General features: G+C 49.2%; 1 protein-coding gene across 1 annotated transcript in view; it reads left to right on the top strand.

Annotated features, from left to right (window-relative positions):
• LOC122923224 (regulation of nuclear pre-mRNA domain-containing protein 2-like) overlaps nt 1–19,646 on the top strand; it is a 58,462-nt gene that overhangs the window by 25,709 nt on the left and 13,107 nt on the right. The window contains exons 2-5 of the mRNA XM_044273984.1: nt 4,904–5,033; nt 10,385–10,485; nt 13,149–13,217; nt 13,884–13,939. Of these exons, the coding sequence (XP_044129919.1) occupies nt 4,904–5,033; nt 10,385–10,485; nt 13,149–13,217; nt 13,884–13,939 (356 nt within the window). The remainder of the gene's footprint in view (nt 1–4,903; nt 5,034–10,384; nt 10,486–13,148; nt 13,218–13,883; nt 13,940–19,646) is intronic.

Raw genomic sequence — 19,646 nt, 5'->3', positions numbered from 1 at the left:
CAACTCTACGCTGCGGAAGCCTTCCAAGCCTGCCATGGTAAGCTGCCTGCCGCTCTCTGCACGAGGCACAGCTCAGCAGGGAGAGTGTAAAATCCTATTCACCCTAATAGAGCTCTATTAGGGTGAATAGGAGAGGGGATCGAAAGATCACAGGTTTTAGGCCCCTAAAGTAAAAAAATAAATAAATTAAATTAAACACCAAAATATTTAATGTTTAAATGCCCACCCCTCCCAATTTTACATATGAAAATATATAAGCAATGGTGTTAAAGGGGCTATTAATTATTGACTTTTATGCAAATCTCAATAATTAATAATCATAAATAGGTGGAGATCGTCTAGTGATGACTCCGCCTATTTATGCCTAAATTAACAACAAATCACTACTGATTGCCTTACGCTAATCTCTAAACTAGCTGCATGCGCCTTACTAACTACCGCCAGTACCCACACGTTACACAATAGGTATAAATAACAGTATTTATTAATCCTTACAGAACATAACACACGTAATATACTAATAACACAGTACCAAGAATATACTACAACTATTGCTGCGGCGCGGGACTAAAAAATGAAAATAGGCCCAGGCTTTAAGCAGTTAAGGATCGTCAGTTGTCATGATTTTCCATGTTTTGGCTAGTTTTAGGCTAGTTTCACACTAGCGGCAGGACGGATCCGACAGGCTGTTCACCATGTCGGATCCGTCCTGCGGCTATTTCGCCGTGCCCGCGGACCGCCGCTCCGTCCCCATTGACTATAATGGGGACGGGGGCGGAGCTCCGGCGCAGCACGGCGGTGCACGGAGAAAGCCGCCGGACTAAAAAGCCTGACATGCAGTAATTTTAGTCCGGCGGCCTTTCTCCGTGCAGCGCCGTGCTGCGCCGGAGCTCCGCCCCCGTCCCCATTATAGTCAATGGGGACGGAGCGGCGGTCCGCGGGCACGGCGAAATAGCCGCAGGACGGATCCGACATGGTGAACAGCCTGTCGGATCCGTCCTGCCGCAAGTGTGAAAGTACCCTTACATGCTAAAACCCGGCTCATCTGGAGTTTGCCACACAATTCTGGAGGTGATGCGTTGGTGCGATCGGGTGTGAGCCGGCTGAAGTTGGCAGGCATTCACTAGCAAAGTTACAAACTTGGTTACATTTTTGAAAAACCTTTCCATTCTACCCTTTTTGGATCAGACCCTCTTCTGTGTGCTGACTAGCATCGTCTTGCTGCAACCTGTTGACTACAGCTCCCAGTATGCTTCGTTCACTTCTGTGGGAGTTTTGAGAACAGCTATTCCAGTGAACATGCCGGGAGTTGTAGTAAAACTGGGAAGAAAGGTCTGGCCTCTGCTGACCAATACGTTTAGCTTAATGTGCGCCAAAAACGGTTGCAAATGATTGTGCAAATCTGCGAGGAAACTTGTCGCACATCAGGGACCCAACGGCCATTGTGAACGATGCTGAAATGTCACCATTCACATGACCATATACCCGTTCACAAACTACAGATACAGTTCATGTGCGTCCTGCACTTTTCATGGGCCCCATTGTAATAGGACACGCTCTCATTTGCGGGGCCACGGAACGGATGTATGGATGCGGACAGCGCACAGTGTACTGGTGTATTTTATCTCATCTAGGGCTGCAACGATTAATCGATGTAATCGATTATATTCGATAACTGGATTCGTTGTCGACGAATCCAGTTATCGAATAATCGCTGATTCGTTGCTATGCGGGCGGGCGGGCGGTCGCTGCATCTTTATTTTACCTTTTTACAATGACGCTCCTGTAACAGCCAGGCAGAGCGGACGGCGGCGTAACGTCACTCACTCACGTGACACGCCTGCTCCGCCTCCTTCATTCATGAGGTGGGCGGAGCAGGTGCGTCACGTGAGTGAGTGACGTTGCGCCGCCGTCCGCTCTGCCTGGCTGTTACAGGAGCGTCATTGTAAAAAGGTAAAATAAACATAGTGATTAGTCCGACTTATAAGCATCGGGGCCGGGGCTGTTATGGGGAGGGGGGAGGATCTGTCTATGGCACTGCTATGGGGAGGGGGGTCTGTGTATAGCACTGCTATGGGGAGGAGGGGGGGGGTCTGTGTATAGCACTGCTATGGGGAGGAGGGGGGGGTCTGTGTATAGCACTGCTATGGGGAGGGGGATCTGTGCACTGTTATGGGGAAAGGGATCTGTGCACTGTTATGAGGAAAGGGATCTGTGCACTGTTATGCCCATAACAGTGCACATATCCCCCTCTCCATAACAGCGCCACCCACAGATCCCCCTCTCCATAACAGCGCCACCCACAGATCCCCCCTCTCCATAACAGCGCCACCCACAGATCCCCCTCTCCATAACAGCGCCACCCACAGATCCCCCTCTCCATAACAGCGCCACCCACAGATCCCCCTCTCCATAACAGCGCCATCCACAGTTCCCCTCTCCATAACAGCGCCACCCACAGATCCCCCTCTCCATAACAGCGCCACCCACAGATCCCCCTCTCCATAACTGCGCCGCCCACAGATCCCCCTCTCCATAACTGCGCCGCCCACAGATCCCCCTCTCCATAACTGCGCCGCCCACAGATCCCCTCTCCATAACTGCGCCGCCCACAGATCCCCCTCTCCATAACTGCGCCGCCCACAGATCCCCCTCTCCATAACTGCGCCGTCCACAGATCCCCCTCTCCATAACTACGCCGTCCACAGATCCCCCATAATAGTGTCGCCCACAGATCCCCCATAATAGTGTCGCCCACAGATCCCCCATAAGTGTCGCCCACAGATCCCCCATAATAGTGTCGCCCACAGATCCCCCATAATAGTGTCGCCCACAGATCCCCCATAATAGTGTCGCCCACAGATCCCCCATAATAGTGTCGCCCACAGATCCCCCATAATAGTGTCGCCCACAGATCCCCCATAATAGTGTCGCCCACAGATCCCCCATAATAGTGTCGCCCACAGATCCCCCATAATAGTGTCGCCCACAGATCCCCCATAATAGTGTCGCCCACAGATCCCCCATAATAGTGTCGCCCACAGATCCCCCATAATAGTGTCGCCCACAGATCCCCCATAATAGTGTCGCCCACAGATCCCCCATAATAGTGTCGCCCACAGATCCCCCATAATAGTGTCGCCCACAATTTGTTTTAATATGGCCTTTGAACATAATTTTTCAAGTAAGATCATATAAACCTCTGTTTTGTAATTTTGTCGTTTTTCCCGATTAATCGATTAATCGAAGAAATTAATCGGCAACTAATCGATTATTCAAATAATCGTTAGCTGCAGCCCTAATCTTATCATATATAGTTGGAGGGTTATTGTATATGCATACCTGTGGGGGTGGGAGGAATTGTAGATGCTATTTTCGTGTGTGGTGGTTTAGAATTATGTATAATTTAATTTTTTGTGTGGCGGTAGATTATTGTAGATGGTATTTTTTTTATCTTGTGGGGGATGGTTTATGCGTTTTATTTTTTGTGTTTAGGAGCATTGTTATATAAAAAAAATAATATATTATATATATTTTTTTATTTTTATTATTTTTTTGTGTGTGTGCTGGGTGGTTGTATATGGCACTTTTATTTCCAAACTATTTGCAACATCACGCGGTTTTGGGCCCAGATTTAATACGTTTGCAAGTTGCTGTACTATAAGGCCTCATGCACACAGCCATATTTTTGACCACCATCCGAACCGCGTTTTTTACAGGTGCATGCTGACCTGTTATTGTCTTTGGGTCCGCCCAAAAAAAGTGTACATCACACGGATTTGATCCATGCACAGTGAGTGTAGCAGCAGTTTGCGGAGCCGTACGGTCACGTGCCGGTAGGCGATGCTCTGCTCGCTACCTGGGAATGATCAGTCTCTCTGCATTGCTTCCTATCTTGTGGCACAAGCCATTCAATGAATGTATCGTCTATTGACTTGCACTTTTATTTAATGTCAGAATTGTCTTAATCTTTAAGAACTGTTCATTTTCTTATGTTTTAAAAACCTTTGCTTTGGGCATTGTGGAAGACACCGACCTTTTCCTGTATTTCATGCATTTACAGTACAGCAGCATGCATATGCTTTATGGCAGCTGTATAGGGGGGCAAAGTGGAGCTGTCCCCTCTCTCCTGTATGCTCTGTCAGCAAAGACGAGCTCTCCCCTCTCTCCTGTATGCTCTGTCAGCAAAGACGAGCTCTCCCCTCTCTCCTGTATGCTCTGTCAGCAAAGACGAGCTCTCCCCTCTCTCCTGTATGCTCTGTCAGCAAAGACGAGCTCTCCCCTCTCTCCTGTATGCTCTGTCAGCAAAGACGAGCTCTCCCCTCTCTCCTGTATGCTCTGTCAGCAAAGACGAGCTCTCCCCTCTCTCCTGTATGCTCTGTCAGCAAAGACGAGCTCTCCCCTCTCTCCTGTATGCTCTGTCAGCAAAGACGAGCTCTCCCCTCTCTCCTGTATGCTCTGTCAGCAAAGACGAGCTCTCCCCTCTCTCCTGTATGCTCTGTCAGCAAAGACGAGCTCTCCCCTCTCTCCTGTATGCTCTGTCAGCAAAGACGAGCTCTCCCCTCTCTCCTGTATGCTCTGTCAGCAAAGACTTGTATTCCTCAAACTTTTTTTTTTTTTGGCGTTCCTTCATTATTCATCCTAGAAATATATATGAATAAAATGGTTACTTGACATGTATGTGCAGTCATTGAAATCTTGCTCTGTTCGTCCCCTGCCCTAGCTGGGCCCTGTCAATCGAGGTCAAGGGGGAGGCGTTAAGAGGGGACTTACCTGGCTTGGGACTGATCATTGGGATGTAGGAAAATGTCCTGACAACTCACCATGTGTGAATAAGGCCCAAACGTAACTATGGCTGTATGTGAGCTGTATAGCCTAACTATTTCTTTCTCTTCTCCCACAGCTGGCTTCCCACACAGACTGAACCTCTTCTACTTGTCCAACGATATCATCCAGAATTGTAAGAGGAAGAACGCACTCATCTACCGCGACACGTTTGCTGATGTCCTCCCTGAAGCTGCCTCTCTGATGAAGTACGTACAGATTTGACTGTATAAATGAATCCTGTAGCTTAAGGGCTCTTTCACGCCTGCGTTATGGTCTTCCGGCATAGAGTTCCGTCGTCGGGGCTCTATGCCGGAAGAATCCTGATCAGTTTTATCCTAATGCATTCTGAATGGAGTGAAATCCGTTCAGGATGCATCAGGATGTCTTCAGTTCCGGAACGGAACGTTTTTTGGCCGGAGAAAATACCGCAGCATGCTGCGCTTTTTGCTCCGGCCAAAAATCCTGAAGACTTGCCGCAAGGCCGGATCCGGAATGAATGCCCATTGAAAGGCATTGCTCCGGATCCGGCCTTAAGCTAAACGTCGTTTCGCCGCATTGCCGGATCCGACGTTTAGCTTTTTTAGAGTGGTGACCATGGCTGCCGGGACGCTAAAGTCCTGGCAGCCATGGTAAAGGGGAGCGGGGGAGCAGCATACTTACCGTCCGTGCGGCTCCCGGGGCTCTCCAGAGTGACGTCAGGGCGCCCCACACGCATGGATGACGTAATCGCATGGCACGTCATCAATGCGCATGGGGCGCTCTGACGTCACTCTGGAGCGCCCCGGGAGCCGCGCGGACTGTAAGTGTACCGCTCCCCCGCTCCTACTATGGCAACCAGGACTTTAATAGCGTCCTGGCTGCCATAGTAACACTGAAAGCATTTTGAAGACTGATCCGTCTTTAAATGCTTTCAGTACACTTGCGTTTTTCCGGATCCGGCGTGTAATTCCGGCAAGTGGAGTACACGCCGGATCCGGACAACGCAAGTGTGAAAGAGGCCTTAGACAGAATTCCTTACATAATCTCTGCGTTTGACTGCAGAAAAAGGTCCCAAAAATACAGCTGGTCTGTGGGGTGTGGGGGTCTGACTACTAGCCCCGTGGACCGGTGTTCCTATGTTATGCTGTATGAATGCAGTGGCAGTCAAGCCTTTGTGCTACCACTCAATACATCTCTCTGGCACTGCCAAAGATGACGGAAGACTGCCTTCTGTGTGAGGTTATTGAGAGCAAAGCAAAAAACATGACCGGGACCTAATACTGGTCTCCGCCTAAAATGGTTTCGAAATTCAAAAAACGTATTTCTCACTCGTATCATTGGGGGGACACAGGACCGTGGGTATAGCTGCTTGCTGCCACTAGCAGGCGACACTAGGCTGAAAAGTGATAACTCCTCCTCTGCCGGCTATACCCCCTCTAGCCTGGAGAGAGCATATCAGTTTTTTAGCTGAGTGTCGTTAGGAGGCAGATTCCCTCACCGCTCGCCCTCCCCAAGAAGCAAAAGTGGACCAGGGAACCCCAGCTCCCCTGCTTCCCGCAGGCCAAAGGGTCGCCTGAATCCGTCGAGACCCTCTGCCATTCCAGTCTCCTGCCACTTCGGGTGCCAGCTGCTGAAGAGGTGATCCTGCTGGTACTCTGAGAAGGGGTAGAGAGAAGAGAATGAAGATGGGGTGAGTAGTCCGGATTGGGTAAGTATTCTCAGCTCCCCTCCCCCCTTGGTCACCTCGTCCTAAAATGGAGGACATTTTCTTCAGAGTGGGCCATGCCCTGGGGAGGGCCCCACGTTACCTCAGCCCCCGATGTACATTGTGGGCCTCTGTCCATATCTGGGGGCCTGAGTTCCCCTATCTAGCTCTTTAGGTCCTGCGGCTTGAGCCTATTTTTCCGCCCTGCGGGGTGGGCTCCCGCGACCGCTATCTGGCAGGACGCATTCTGGGAGCCTCACTTTATCCGGCCCGAGGGGTGGGCACCCTCGGCCGGTATGCAACCAGGGCGCCTGAGAGCCCCGCTCCAGACCCTCCGCTTCCCGGCCTACCTGTACTCGGCCCATGCTGTTTCTTGCGGCCCACGGGGTGGGCACCCGCGACCAGCGGACACATCCCGCGCATCTATCCAAGTCCCTCTGTTTTCGACAGTACTTCCCGGTTGGCCGTGCACCGAACTTTGTCCCGGCTTTTATTCCAGTTATGGAGCGGGCGGGTCCGTCCCTCAGGCGCGAATTCTTCCCGCCTAGCTGTCCCCCTCCCCCAGGTGCCCGCTGAGCTCCTTCATGGTAAGCCACCTCTTTGCAGCCGGCACTGGATTATCCGGTGGTTCCTCTCTGCAGGCCAAATACCTTAAAGGGATTCGGTCATGAGATTTTACCCCTAAACATATGCTCATGTCTGTACTAATAACATGAATCCTAAGCTGGCCTTATCAAACCTCCCTGTGGCTCTATTAGCCCAGAAAACAGGTAAGTGATTGACAGGTTATAAAAACCTAAGGTGCCCAAGGGGACGTCTGTTAATACAGGGTGCCCGGCCGCACCCATCGCCGTCCGGTGCCCAGCGCCACCTTCCCTGTCTTCAGCGCAGCCTTCTTTAGCTTTGCGCTGACTCCGCAATCCGCTCAACGAAGCCGCTGCCAGGAGTCTGTGGCGCACCAGGCTGTGCCTAGTACACAGGCGCGGGATCTGGCAGAGGGACGGGAGGATTGCGGAGGCGGCGCTGAAGACAGGGAAGGTTGCGCTGGGCACCGGACGGCGATGGGTGCGGCCGGGCACCCTGTATTAACGGACGTCCCCTTGGGCACCTTAGGTAAGTGATTGTACAAGGGGGAGCATGCTGTAGCTCCTACTGTACAAGGGATATTTGCGCCTCCACTACATACTAGGGTTCCAACTGCACAGTTCCCTCATCAGGTGACGGATTCTTCTGATTCTGGAATCTGTGTCCTCTATGGTGTAGCCTCCTCCTTAACTGGAGTATGGCGTTAGCATTACTTTTGTGGCTTCTCTTGTTTGGCCGCCTCCTCCTCGGGTGGAGTATTGCATTACCAATAGATTCTGAAAAGCGCCAGTCTCTGATGGCAGTGGGCTTTAGCCCTGGCCTCCTAATTTACACTACTGATCGACCGTTGCTCTGACAACTGTTGTCCTTCTGTCGTCAACTCGGGCTTTGCAATGGCGTAATTGCCATGGCTGATCAGCACCTACCTCGGGTGTGCTCTGCTGGGTAGCTTAGTCCCTGCGGCACTCGTCTAGCACTAGAGTGCTACCTTTTTTCAGCTATGATTACTGTCTGTCACCTCAAGCCGATGGTGGTCATTCCTTTCGCTGCTCATTCCGGGGTCCCCTACGCCGGAAAGAGCGGGTGTCTGTCACGCCTTGCCACTGCTGGTAGGGGTTTAGTTCCTGGAACGGAACACCCTCCTCGAGCTGGATGGCTGACCACCTTCCCCTTCTGTCTAGCTGACCAGTAGCCATGGGTTGCACGGCTATGGAATCCCAGCTCAATATTTTTTTTTCCACGTGACCAGTGTTCCCCGGGTACGTTGAGGGTGTTGGACGTAGTGATCAAACTCCACCAGGCAAGAGTATTCCTCTCATCTTGGTCATCTGTCCTTCCAGGCAGTGTTTCCGCATTGTCCATATATGGTCACTTACGGGGCTTCCCATCACCGGTGATGCTCACATGGGCTTTGCTTCTACCTTTCTCCGAGGTATTGGTTCTTTGGCCTGCAGTTGGGCATGCTTGGCTCAGGATTTTTTTTTCTCACTGGTTTCTCAAGCAGCTTCTCTCGCTAGAAGTCTCGCCACAAGCCTCTACGGCTCTAGGGGCATTAGTCTACCAATTTACGCTTCCTAAGGGGCGTTCTCTTAACCAGAGGAGGATCCTGCGGACCTGGATTTTGGTTCTGCTTCCACAGTTGCGGCCAGCAGCCAGCTTTGTCCCAACGACCTGCGGATAGTTTGGAGGAGTTTCGGTGAGGAACAAGTCCTCCCTCTGGGACGCCGTCTTCTCCTTTTTTATTTCTGGGAAGGCGGCATTCCGGGTGGCGGGATCTTCCACCCCGCGGCTTTCGGATTTGATAGCGCCTTCTTCTATGTACATTTTTCTCTTGTCATTAGCATAAGGCAGTGCTCCGCCCAGTATCTTCTTTCTTTGCAGAAGGTAGTCGCTGTTTTCCATATCATCTCAGACATGGTTTCTCTTCCCCCCCCCCCCCTGCATTTTAGAGAGCGGCTCTCCATCAGCCATCTAATTTGGCCTCCTAAGTTTGCTGGTCCATAACTAACGCTTTCCGCTGTGCAGACTTTTACCTGTTTTTTCCTTGAGGTCTTTGTCAAAGCTGACTGCCTCTAAAGGGATGTTTTCCAGGTATATCTGTCTTGGGCATTCCGCTCCTAGGACAAGGCACCGCCCAGCGGAGTTATGGCCTCTGGTTCATCTACTCTAGGCATTCGCTTTCTAGTTGTAGAAGGCAGTGTCTTGATCTCCGGGCACATGTTCACCAAGTTTTAGCGGGTGCTTTCCTAGGCATCGGCGGATGCTGCTTCCGGCAGCAAGGTCTTGCAGGTGGCATGGAATTGCGCATCCTCTGGGGTGTTTTTCTCCATGGGCGTGTGATTTGTTTCCCTCCCCGTGGACTGCTTTAGGAAGTGCCACGGTCCTGTGTCCCCCAATGATACGAGCGAGAAAACAAGATTTTTGTGAACTCACCTGTAAAATCTTTCTCGCTTAGGTCATTGGGGGACACAGCTTCCACCCAGTGGTTGTTTGCCGCAAATAATGGCGGTCGGTGGGCCAGTATGGTCGTCAGTTCTGGTTCGATCCGACTGACGTTTCAGTTGTTGGTTGTTTACTGTATGGTATTTTTCTCCTACTCCTATTGCTTGGGCACAAACTGATATGCTCTCTCCAGGCTGGAGGGGATATAGCCGGCAGGGAAGGAGTTATCACTTTTCAGCCTTGTCGCCTCCTAGTGGCAGCAAGCAGCTATACCCACGGTCCTGTGTCCCCCAATGAACTAAGCAAGAAAGATTTTACATGCGAGTTCACAAAAATCTCGTTTTCACACCCCTTTCTTCAGCACCCTTCTCTAAGGTGCTGATCAGATTCTCCTGAGTACAGCACGAGACAGCTGCAGTCAGTCACAGTTTTCAGAATTCTACCGCTGAGGACAGTGATTGGCTGCTGCAGTTGCATAGCCTGTCCCAGCACATTTCTGTGTGACCACAGCAGGCAATGATGGGCTGCTCAGAGCAGTGATAGTCCAGACACATCAACAGGAGAGTCTGACCAGGGCAGGAGAAGGGTTGACTGCGTTCTGCAGCGTCCATCTACTTTGAGCGCACAGCGCAGATTTTGTTGCAGGAGTTGAGAAGAAAAAAATTGATCCATTAGATAGATTTTTTTATTTATTTATTGGTGTGACTTGATCAGACCTTGGTGCCATCAGTGTCACTGGCATTCACCAGGGCATCTATTATATATTTGTTCTATGGGAGAGTATACCAGTGTATACAGTTATGACCAGTGCACTGTGGAATTAATTGCTGAAATAATTTTTTAAAGGGATCCATCTGTGTCAAAGTCTGCCGAGAGGGTCTTCAAGATATGGGAAGACAGAAGTGTTTACAACGAGGATACTATTGCTTCTTTCAGAACTGCTTTAGGTAAGTTGCATTTTTTTCCCTGTGCTTTATCAGGCATTTGCTGTACTTTAATAATTTTGTCGGCCCTTTTTACTAGGGTACGGGGACAAAACATACCCGTGCCCATGCTCCAGATTTGCGGACCCATTGAATAGGTCTGCATCCATGATGCGGCATGACAACGGAACAGTGCCCGTGTATTGCAGATGCGGTTCGCAATACGGGAACAGGACACCAACAGTTGTATGAACGAGCCCTTACCGTATTTTTTGCCCTAGGCATTTTGCCCCATGCTGCCTGCAGTATATTCCTGATTGGCTGCTCCTTCTCTAGCACAGCCTGCTGGTGTCTGGCAGTATAGCACGGACATTTTGGGTATAGAGCTGAGAACATGGGTTGCTAGATGGCAGCTAGCACATCCGCAATACCCAGTCCCCATAGCTCTGTGTGCTTTTATTGTGTATAAAAACCGATTTGATACATATGCAAATTAACCTAAGATGAGTCAGAGCTTGAAAATATGACTCTTCTCTGGTCACACAAGTAAGATATGACTCTTTTATGTTAATTTGCATATGTATCAAATTGTTTTTTTGACACAATTAAAGCACACAGAGCTATGGGGACTGGATATTGTGGATGTGCTAGTGGCCATCTAGCAACCCATGTCCTTAGTTCTATACCCAAAATTCCGGTGACAGGTTCCCTATAAGCGATCAAAACAAAGTCCCCTTGTGGGACAAGTAAATGGTAAATCTCCAAGTTTAAAAATAATGGTAAGGCCTTGTGCACATAAATGTGTTTTGTTTTTCGTGTCGTTATGTTTTGTTTGCGTATAGGATGCGGACCCATTTTTTTTTCAATGGGTCCACAAAAATGCAGACGGCAGACCGTGTGCTGTCCGCATCCGTATGTTAATTCCGTAGCCCTGCAAGAAATAGAGTATGTCCTATTCTTGTCCATTTTGCAGATAAGTATAGGACTTGTTAGAATGGATCCACAAAAAAAACTTATGCAGCACAAATGTCACATGGACAGCATCCGTATTTTTTGCGGATCCACATTTTCTGGCCTGCAAAATATTTACGGTCGTGTGCATGCAGCCTCAGAGAGCTTTTCAGTGGAAAAAAATTACAAAAATAAAAATCCCATAACGTATTTGTTGTTGTTGCGTCTTTAATAATCCAGATTGACCCAAATTTGTCACACAATTTATACTGCACAGTGAATGGTGTGATTAAAGGAAAAACTATTCCAGAATTGCTGTAAAAGTGATCAGTCTTATGAACCCCTAAATGAAACCAATGAAAACTAAAAGTCTTCCCTCAAAATTCAAGCCCACACAGCTCCGTAGAGAGAGAGAGATAAACAAAAAAATAAGTTTTGGCTCTTAAGGGTCTATGTATTTGTTAAAGCTGTAATTGTACCCGCCTGGAGAATAAAGTTAGAGGTTCCGCAGTTCCTCTTGATAGATCATCAGCATCTGATCGGCGGGGTCCGACACCTGGGACCCCTGCCGATCAGCTGTTTGAGAAGGCAGCGGAACTACGACCTTCTCGCTGTTTGCGGCAGGCTCAGTGACATCACGACTAGTATCACTGGCCTGGGTGGAGCTAAGCTCGGTTCACTTGAATGGAGCTTAGCCCCGCCCAGGCCAGTGATGCTAGTCGTGACGTCACTGGGCCTGCAGTAAACAGTGACAAGGCCGCGGCGCTGCTGCCTTCTCAAACAGCTGATCGGCGGGGGTCCCGGGTGTCGGACCCCTGCCGATCAGATGCTAATGATCTATCCAGAGTATAGCACATCAGTATAAAATAACTGCAGAACCCCTTTAAGTTGTCTATGCTGAAAAATGAACGCTGCTGTAAAAGCTTAATTGCTGCCCCCCCCCGATAGCGTTAATAAAAGTTAATCAGTTACGTGTACACCAAAATGGCGCCATTAAAAACTACAACTTATCCCACAATAACAACAAGCTGTCACATGACTACATGGATGGAAAAATAAAGAAGTTACAGCTCTTGGAAGAAGAAAAAAAATAAGGAATATAATTGCTTGGTCACTAAGTCCTAAAATGCTTAAAGGGGGAAGGGATTAAATCGCCATCACGTCCTCGTGCAGCGTAGGCCACTGTGAGAACTGGCCGTCACGGCATTATGTAGTAAATTAAGTCCTCTGTTATCAGAGATGAGGCTTCAAACGCCTTGCAGAGGTGAAGTGGCGGACCGTACATCGTGACTATGCATGGTTTTTCACGCTTCCATTAACTAAAGACAAAAATGTAACTTGCGGGTCGTCTCAGATGTAAAAAATGTACGTCTGACAACCCTCTAAGGACGACCTGTGAACTCTCCTGACACGTATGCTTTAGCAACTATTTAAAATTCCCTGTGTCATAACATCTGATGTCTGGCAATATCCAATCAGTATGGCCAGTGTCTAGATTTTTATTGCTAGTAGGAATAGTGGATGAGCAGCATAACATGGAGTCATAAGAAAAGATGCTCCAGAATTGGTATTAGATGGGGGGGTGCACATAGTTACTTAAACGGACCGTTTCAAATCATGGTGTCCAGGTTGATTTCCTCTGACGTTTTTCATGTCTGATCATAGATTTTGTGCTGTTAGCTTTGATTTGACTGTTTCTTTGCTGAGATTTGACAATTTCTCAATATTTGCCACAGGTGGAGGTTGGAGTAAACGGGAGAAAAGCAAAAGTGCACGTGCTAAACCTGCAGAGAAACCTCCAGAAAGTGAGTATCTGTTCAGTACAACCATTAGCAGCTTGCTATGGCTTGTCGCATATAGCTCATCAGACTCATTTTATTGTTCCTTTGAGGGGTTGTATAATATGCTAATTAGGTACCATATGCAAATGTCTCGGCTTTGAGACACAATTATAAAACGGGCGCTCTCCATGGCTCGTTGGAAGATTTGTCACTTCTAGTAACGCTGGATTTTTCTGTTTGCATTGTGCTAAAACTCGTGCTGCCACTTCATTATGTTTAAGCTCTGCTCCTATGTCTAAGACTAGGCAGTATGGGTGTCATTTATGAATAGATATATCTGCCGCAGATTCGGTCGCATAGGGGACTTGCGGCCAAATCTGTGACTTCTTGCCCATACACCCCAAAAATTGGAGTGGGCCAGCCCACTCGTGCCATCATGTTCTAAGCCTGTTTGAAGCACAGAAAATTATAAAAATCTACGGCAGCAAAGGAACTCCTGTAGGTTTAGGTTGGTGGCGGATGCGCCTAAGTTATGTAGAGACTGGCGCAGGATGAAGACCGGCCTCTAAAACACAGATCTAAATAAATGACCCCATTTGTCCTCCGTCTAGATCAGCAGCAATATTCCAGGATGATCATGAGCAGTTCCGTTAACTGTAATAAAATTGTATCTGTTTTTCTGCGTTTTAGCTGTTCCAGAGACTCCCAAAGCGGTCTTAAAATCGAAGATTGTGGCTGAATTCAGGGTAAGAATGACATCGTTTTAACCCCTTTAGGGCCAATCCAATTTTTGTTTACTCATTTTCACTTTTACCTCCAAGAGCCATATGAAGCTGTTGTGTATTTTAATGCCACCATTTAATTTACTACTATAACCCCCCCCCCCCTTTTCCACAATTTCACTATTTTGGATTTGTTTTTAAGGTGTTAATTGTGCACCAGAACGATTGTGCCAATATCAAATATTCATTGGATTGTTTTATTAAAGGCAACGTATACCTTTGGGGGCATTTTTTTTTTTTTGTCATTGTATTATACTTCTTTTGAGCTAAAAAAACCCAATATGGAATCCTGTAGCTCTCCACCTGTGTAGCTTATCCAGCCTGTGGATACAATTTATTTATTTTTTATCTTTTCCGTCATCTGAGGACCTGACGGCTCCTTATCTCCGCTCTCTGACTAAATAAACACTGATTAAAGCTCACTCTTTATCATACTGATAAGAATGTGGTTTAAATAAGTGTTTATGACCTCAGTAGTTTAGAGATGAGGGTTATTATATGACCAAAGGGAAAGTACCAGTCACACAGTTAGAAAAACCAGTTAAGGCTCCTTTCACACCTGCGTTCAGGTGTCCGCTCGTGAGCTCCGTTTGAAGGTGCTCACAAGCGGCCCTGAACGCAGCCGTCTGGCCCTAATGCATTCTCAGTGGATGCGGATCCGCTCAGAATGCATCCGTCTGCCAGCGCTCAGCCTCCGCTCCGCTCAGTGAGCGGACACCTGAACGCTGCAAGCAGCGTTCGGGTGTCCGCCTGGCCGTGCGGCGGCGTGCGGATCCGTTCCGACTTATAATGGAAGTCAATGGGGACGGATCCGCTTGAAGATGACACCATATGGCTCAATCTTCAAGCGGATCCGTCCCCCATTGACTTTCAATGTAAAGTCTGAACGGATCCGCTTTCACAAAATTTTTCTAAGTTATAATGCAGACGGATCCGTTCTGAACTGAGCCACCGTCTGCATTAATATGAGCGGATCCGTTCAGAACGGATCCGATCGAACGCTAGTGTGAAAGTAGCCTAACCCTTTGGTGACTGAACAGCTCAATATTTTTTATAAAGACCAATTGAAAATATAGTTAGGCAAAAATAAGTTAAATGCAATCTAAAGGTGCACATATCCTTTAAATCTCTTTATTTTTTTTGTACTCGCCGTAAAATCCTTTTCTCGTAGTAGGCATTGGGGGACACGGCACCACGGGTATATGTCCAACTACCACTAGGAGACGACACTAGACATAAATAGTGTTGGCTCCTCCCCGTTGGGCTATACCCTCTCCACAGGCCCTAGGCTGATCAGTTTGTACCAAAAGCAGTAGGAGAGAGACGAAAGGCAAGGAACCAACAACTCCCGTACTGGGAAAGATCAAGAGACCACTCGGAGAAGCGGAAGTAAAAAACATAGGGTGGGATCTGTGTCCCCCAATGCCTACTACGAGAAAAGGATTTAACGGATTTCTCGTGCATGGCATTGGGGGACACAGCACCATGGGACGTCCCAAAGCAGTCCCAGAGGGTGGGAAATGAACAGCCATGCCACCGGTTGGGCATACAGGTGCAGGAGAACCATGTGACCCAACAGGAGAAAAGCATGGATTAGACAAGAAGCCTCATAACAAGGGAGAAACCCCAAGGAAGCAACAGTGAAGACTGCCAGGACAAATGCCTGGGAGAAAATCCCAAATGCAAGAAGAAGGCAAAGGGGAACACCCAGCTTGGCCAAAGGCTGGAGAGAAAGTAGGACAGCACCGCGTATTGGAGCTACCTAACATTCTAATTGTCTCAGGCCAAAGCACAAACACCCTGTGATGAGTGAGGGAAGCAATAGCAAGGCTCACATGTCAAGAGTGCAGGTCTCCCCTCACCGCGAAGCAGGTGATGAAGTTAAGCGCCCTATTGAAAGGAAAAAAAAAACAAAGGTGCTAAGGGAAACCGCCAACCCTTGGAAAGGGAGGGAGTTGTAAGTAAAGGCCAGGAAAAGAGAAAAGGCAAGACCTGCATCCCAAAACCAGGAGACGAGGAACGAGCCTCTGAAAACAAAATATCGCTGAGAAGCGCAAGACCGGAGAAACTCTGGCCAAATGAAGTATCAGGGAAAAAGGGAACCAGGCCTAGGAAACCTCAGCAGGGACACACTAGTGAGTAGGGCTGCAACGATTAATCGATGTAATCGATTATATTCGATAACTGGATTCGTTGTCGACGAATCCAGTTATCGAATAATCGCCGATTCGTTGCTATCCGGGCGGGCGGTCGCTGCATCTTTATTTTACCTTTTTACAATGACGCTCCTGTAACAGCCAGGCAGAGCGGACGGCGGCGTAACGTCACTCACTCACGTGACACGCCTGCTCCGCCTCCTTCATTCATGAGGTGGGCGGAGCAGGTGCGTCACGTGAGTGACGTTACGCCGCCGTCCGCTCTGCCTGGCTGTTACAGGAGCGTCATTGTAAAAAGGTAAAATAAAGATGCAGACGTGATTAGTCCGACTTATAAGCATCGGGGCCGGGGCTGTTATGGGGAGGATCTGTCTATGGCACTGCTATGGGGAGGGGGGTCTGTGTATAGCACTTCTATGGGGAGGGGGGTCTGTGTATAGCACTGCTATGGGGAGGGGGGTCTGTGTATAGCACTGCTATGGGGAGGGGGGTCTGTGTATAGCACTGCTATGGGGAGGGGGGTCTGTGTATAGCACTGCTATGGGGAGGGGGGTCTGTGTATAGCACTGCTATGGGGAGGGGGGTCTGTGTATGGCACTTCTATGGGGAGGGGGGTCTGTGTATGGCACTTCTATGGGGAGGGGGGTCTGTGTATGGCACTTCTATGGGGAGGGGGGTCTGTGTATGGCACTTCTATGGGGAGGGGGGTATGTGTATAGCACTGCTATGGGAAGGAGGGGGGATCTGTGTATGGCACTGCTATGGGAAGGGGGATCTGTGCACTGTTATGTGGAAAGGGATCTGTGCACTGTTATGCCCATAACAGTGCACAGATCCCCCTCTCCATAACTGCGCCGCCCACAGATCCCCCTCTCCATAACTGCGCCGCCCACAGATCCCCTCTCCATAACTGCGCCGCCCACAGATCCCCCTCTCCATAACTACGCCACCCACAGATCCCCCTCTCCATAACTACGCCACCCACAGATCCCCTCTCCATAACTACGCCACCCACAGATCCCCCTCTCCATAACTACGCCACCCACAGATCCCCCTCTCCATAACTACGCCACCCACAGATCCCCCTCTCCATAACTACGCCACCCACAGATCCCCCTCTCCATAACTACGCCACCCACAGATCCCCCTCTCCATAACTACGCCACCCACAGATCCCCCTCTCCATAACTACGCCACCCACAGATCCCCCTCTCCATAACTACGCCACCCACAGATCCCCCTCTCCATAACTACGCCATCCACAGATCCCCCTCTCCATAACTGCGCCGTCCACAGATCCCCCATAATAGTGTCGTCCACAGATCCCCCCTCTCCATAACTGCGCCGTCCACAGATCCCCCATAATAGTGTCGTCCACAGATCCCCCCTCTCCATAACTGCGCCGTCCACAGATCCCCCATAATAGTGTCGTCCACAATTTGTTTTAATATGGCCTTTGAACATATTTTTTCAAGTAAGATCATATAAACCTCTCTGTTTTGTAATTTTGTCGTTTTTGCCGATTAATCGTAGAAATTAATCGGCAACTAATCGATTATTCAAATAATCGTTAGCTGCAGCCCTAGTAGTGAGAGACATGGGAGGAGAAGGAGAGTACTTCCAACAGTCTAAGGGGGAAGTTTCTACAAACAGGAGGAAGGCCCTCCTGAAGGAGACCATAAGGTGGAAATGCAAACCGTAGCACTAAACCAGGATGGGAAGATAGACACGAATCCCAAGAGGTCCACAAGGCTATTTGTTCCCCTCTGTGTGGTCAAATGAACGGGGACAGGGACTCCAGAAAGGAGTACCCGGTATGGGCTCACAAGGAACCAGGAACTGAACCACCAGAGGACAACAAAAGCCAGAATATCCAAGAAAAAGTGAAAACAACCACCATACGGGAAGGAATCGGCCATGGACAACTAGCCATTCCAAGAATAGTGGCTCTCAATCTGCATACATTGTCTCGGAGAGGGCAAGTACAGCAGCTTGGGTTGTACTTCTAAATCGACAGACACCCATATGCATAAGGAATGGCGAAGTCACCATGAAAGAAACTGGGTGTGACAACACGAAATGTATAAACCAGCTGCGACCGACATGCAGAAGACTCTCAGGGGGAGAAAGTACCTGACAGGCGCAGACAATAGCAAGGTCCAAGGGGACTGCCCTCTGTCGTATAGGACAACTAAGCAGAGAATATAAGGGAACACCTGGACCCAGAAGGAACTACGGGACCCTGTCCGATGCCGGAGCAATCGGCAGAAAATTCACCTACCAGGCAGGTGTGTGGCGCTCAGTGGTTCTGTCCCTGACTCATCAGGATGGACGTCCAGCGAGGATAATGTCGCTGACCCCAGAAGGATTCCGTGTGGCGGAGGACATCCAGTGATGACCAGAAAATGCTGCAGCGGCCGGTGCTCACAAAGCTAGGTACCCCAACAAGGAGAAGATCCAGTGGAGATCACTGTACTCCACCAGGCTAAAACAGAGGTAAAGTGGCTGCATGTTGCACTCTAAGGAGTGGAAACAAAGCCACAGCATCCGGGAATGCGACCGCATTTGGAGGAAGTAGGTCCTCAACCTGCAAGGTAGAAATATGGCTGTGTAGTGCAGAGATACGACCAAACAGGTGCAATGGGTACAGCATCTGGAGATGGTAGAGGTTCTAGATTTAAGATCAGAGCGATGTGGCCGCATGGTGCGCCCTAGGACCAGAGAAGTGCAACAGCTACCGCGTTAGCAATGGTACCTATGTTCCGCTCGGGAAGGGGAAAATAGGGCCGCACGGTACCACAAAGAACAACAGGTGCACACCACAATCAGGTAGGTGCAATGGCAACTGAAGGAGGCCCTCTATTTCACCTGAAAAGAGGGAAACGGGGCTGCATCAACAGTATCTGGAGAAGGTGCAGGAACTTCAGCTATGAAGGAAGCAAGATGGCTGTTTGGTGCACACTATGATGAGGTAGGTGCAGTGGCCACAGCAATACAAGGTGGCCTCAATATATCATCCGGTAAGGGAGAAATAGTGCCTCAAGGTACACCATAAGGCCAGATGGGAGCAACGGCTACAGCCTCTGGAGATAGTGTAGGTACTCTACCTATGAAGGGAGCAAGGTGGCAGCTTGGTGCCCACTAGAACCAAACAGAGGCAATTGCTACAGCAATTGAGTGGCCTCTATATCTCGCCCGGAAGAGAGAAATAGTGCCGCATGGAACACAATAGAGCCCGCCAGGGATATTAGATTACAGCATCAGGAGATGGTGTAGGTACTCTACCTATGAAGGAAGCAAGGTGGTTGGAAACAGACAGGTGCAATTGAAGACGGCCTGTATATCTCGCCCGGTAGGGGGAAATAGTGCCGCATGGAACACCATAGAGCAGGGGTAGGCAACCTCCGGCACTCCAGCTGTTGAGAAACTACAACTCCCAACATGCATACTTGCTCTGCTCTGCAAATAAAAATGAATGGAGCATGCTGGGAATTGTAGTTTCACAACAGCTGGAG

The sequence above is a fragment of the Bufo gargarizans genome, unplaced genomic scaffold (assembly GCF_014858855.1).
Source record: "Bufo gargarizans isolate SCDJY-AF-19 unplaced genomic scaffold, ASM1485885v1 original_scaffold_1370_pilon, whole genome shotgun sequence".
NCBI classification, from domain to species: domain Eukaryota; kingdom Metazoa; phylum Chordata; class Amphibia; order Anura; family Bufonidae; genus Bufo; species Bufo gargarizans.
This window is presented reverse-complemented; position numbering and strand designations above follow the sequence as displayed.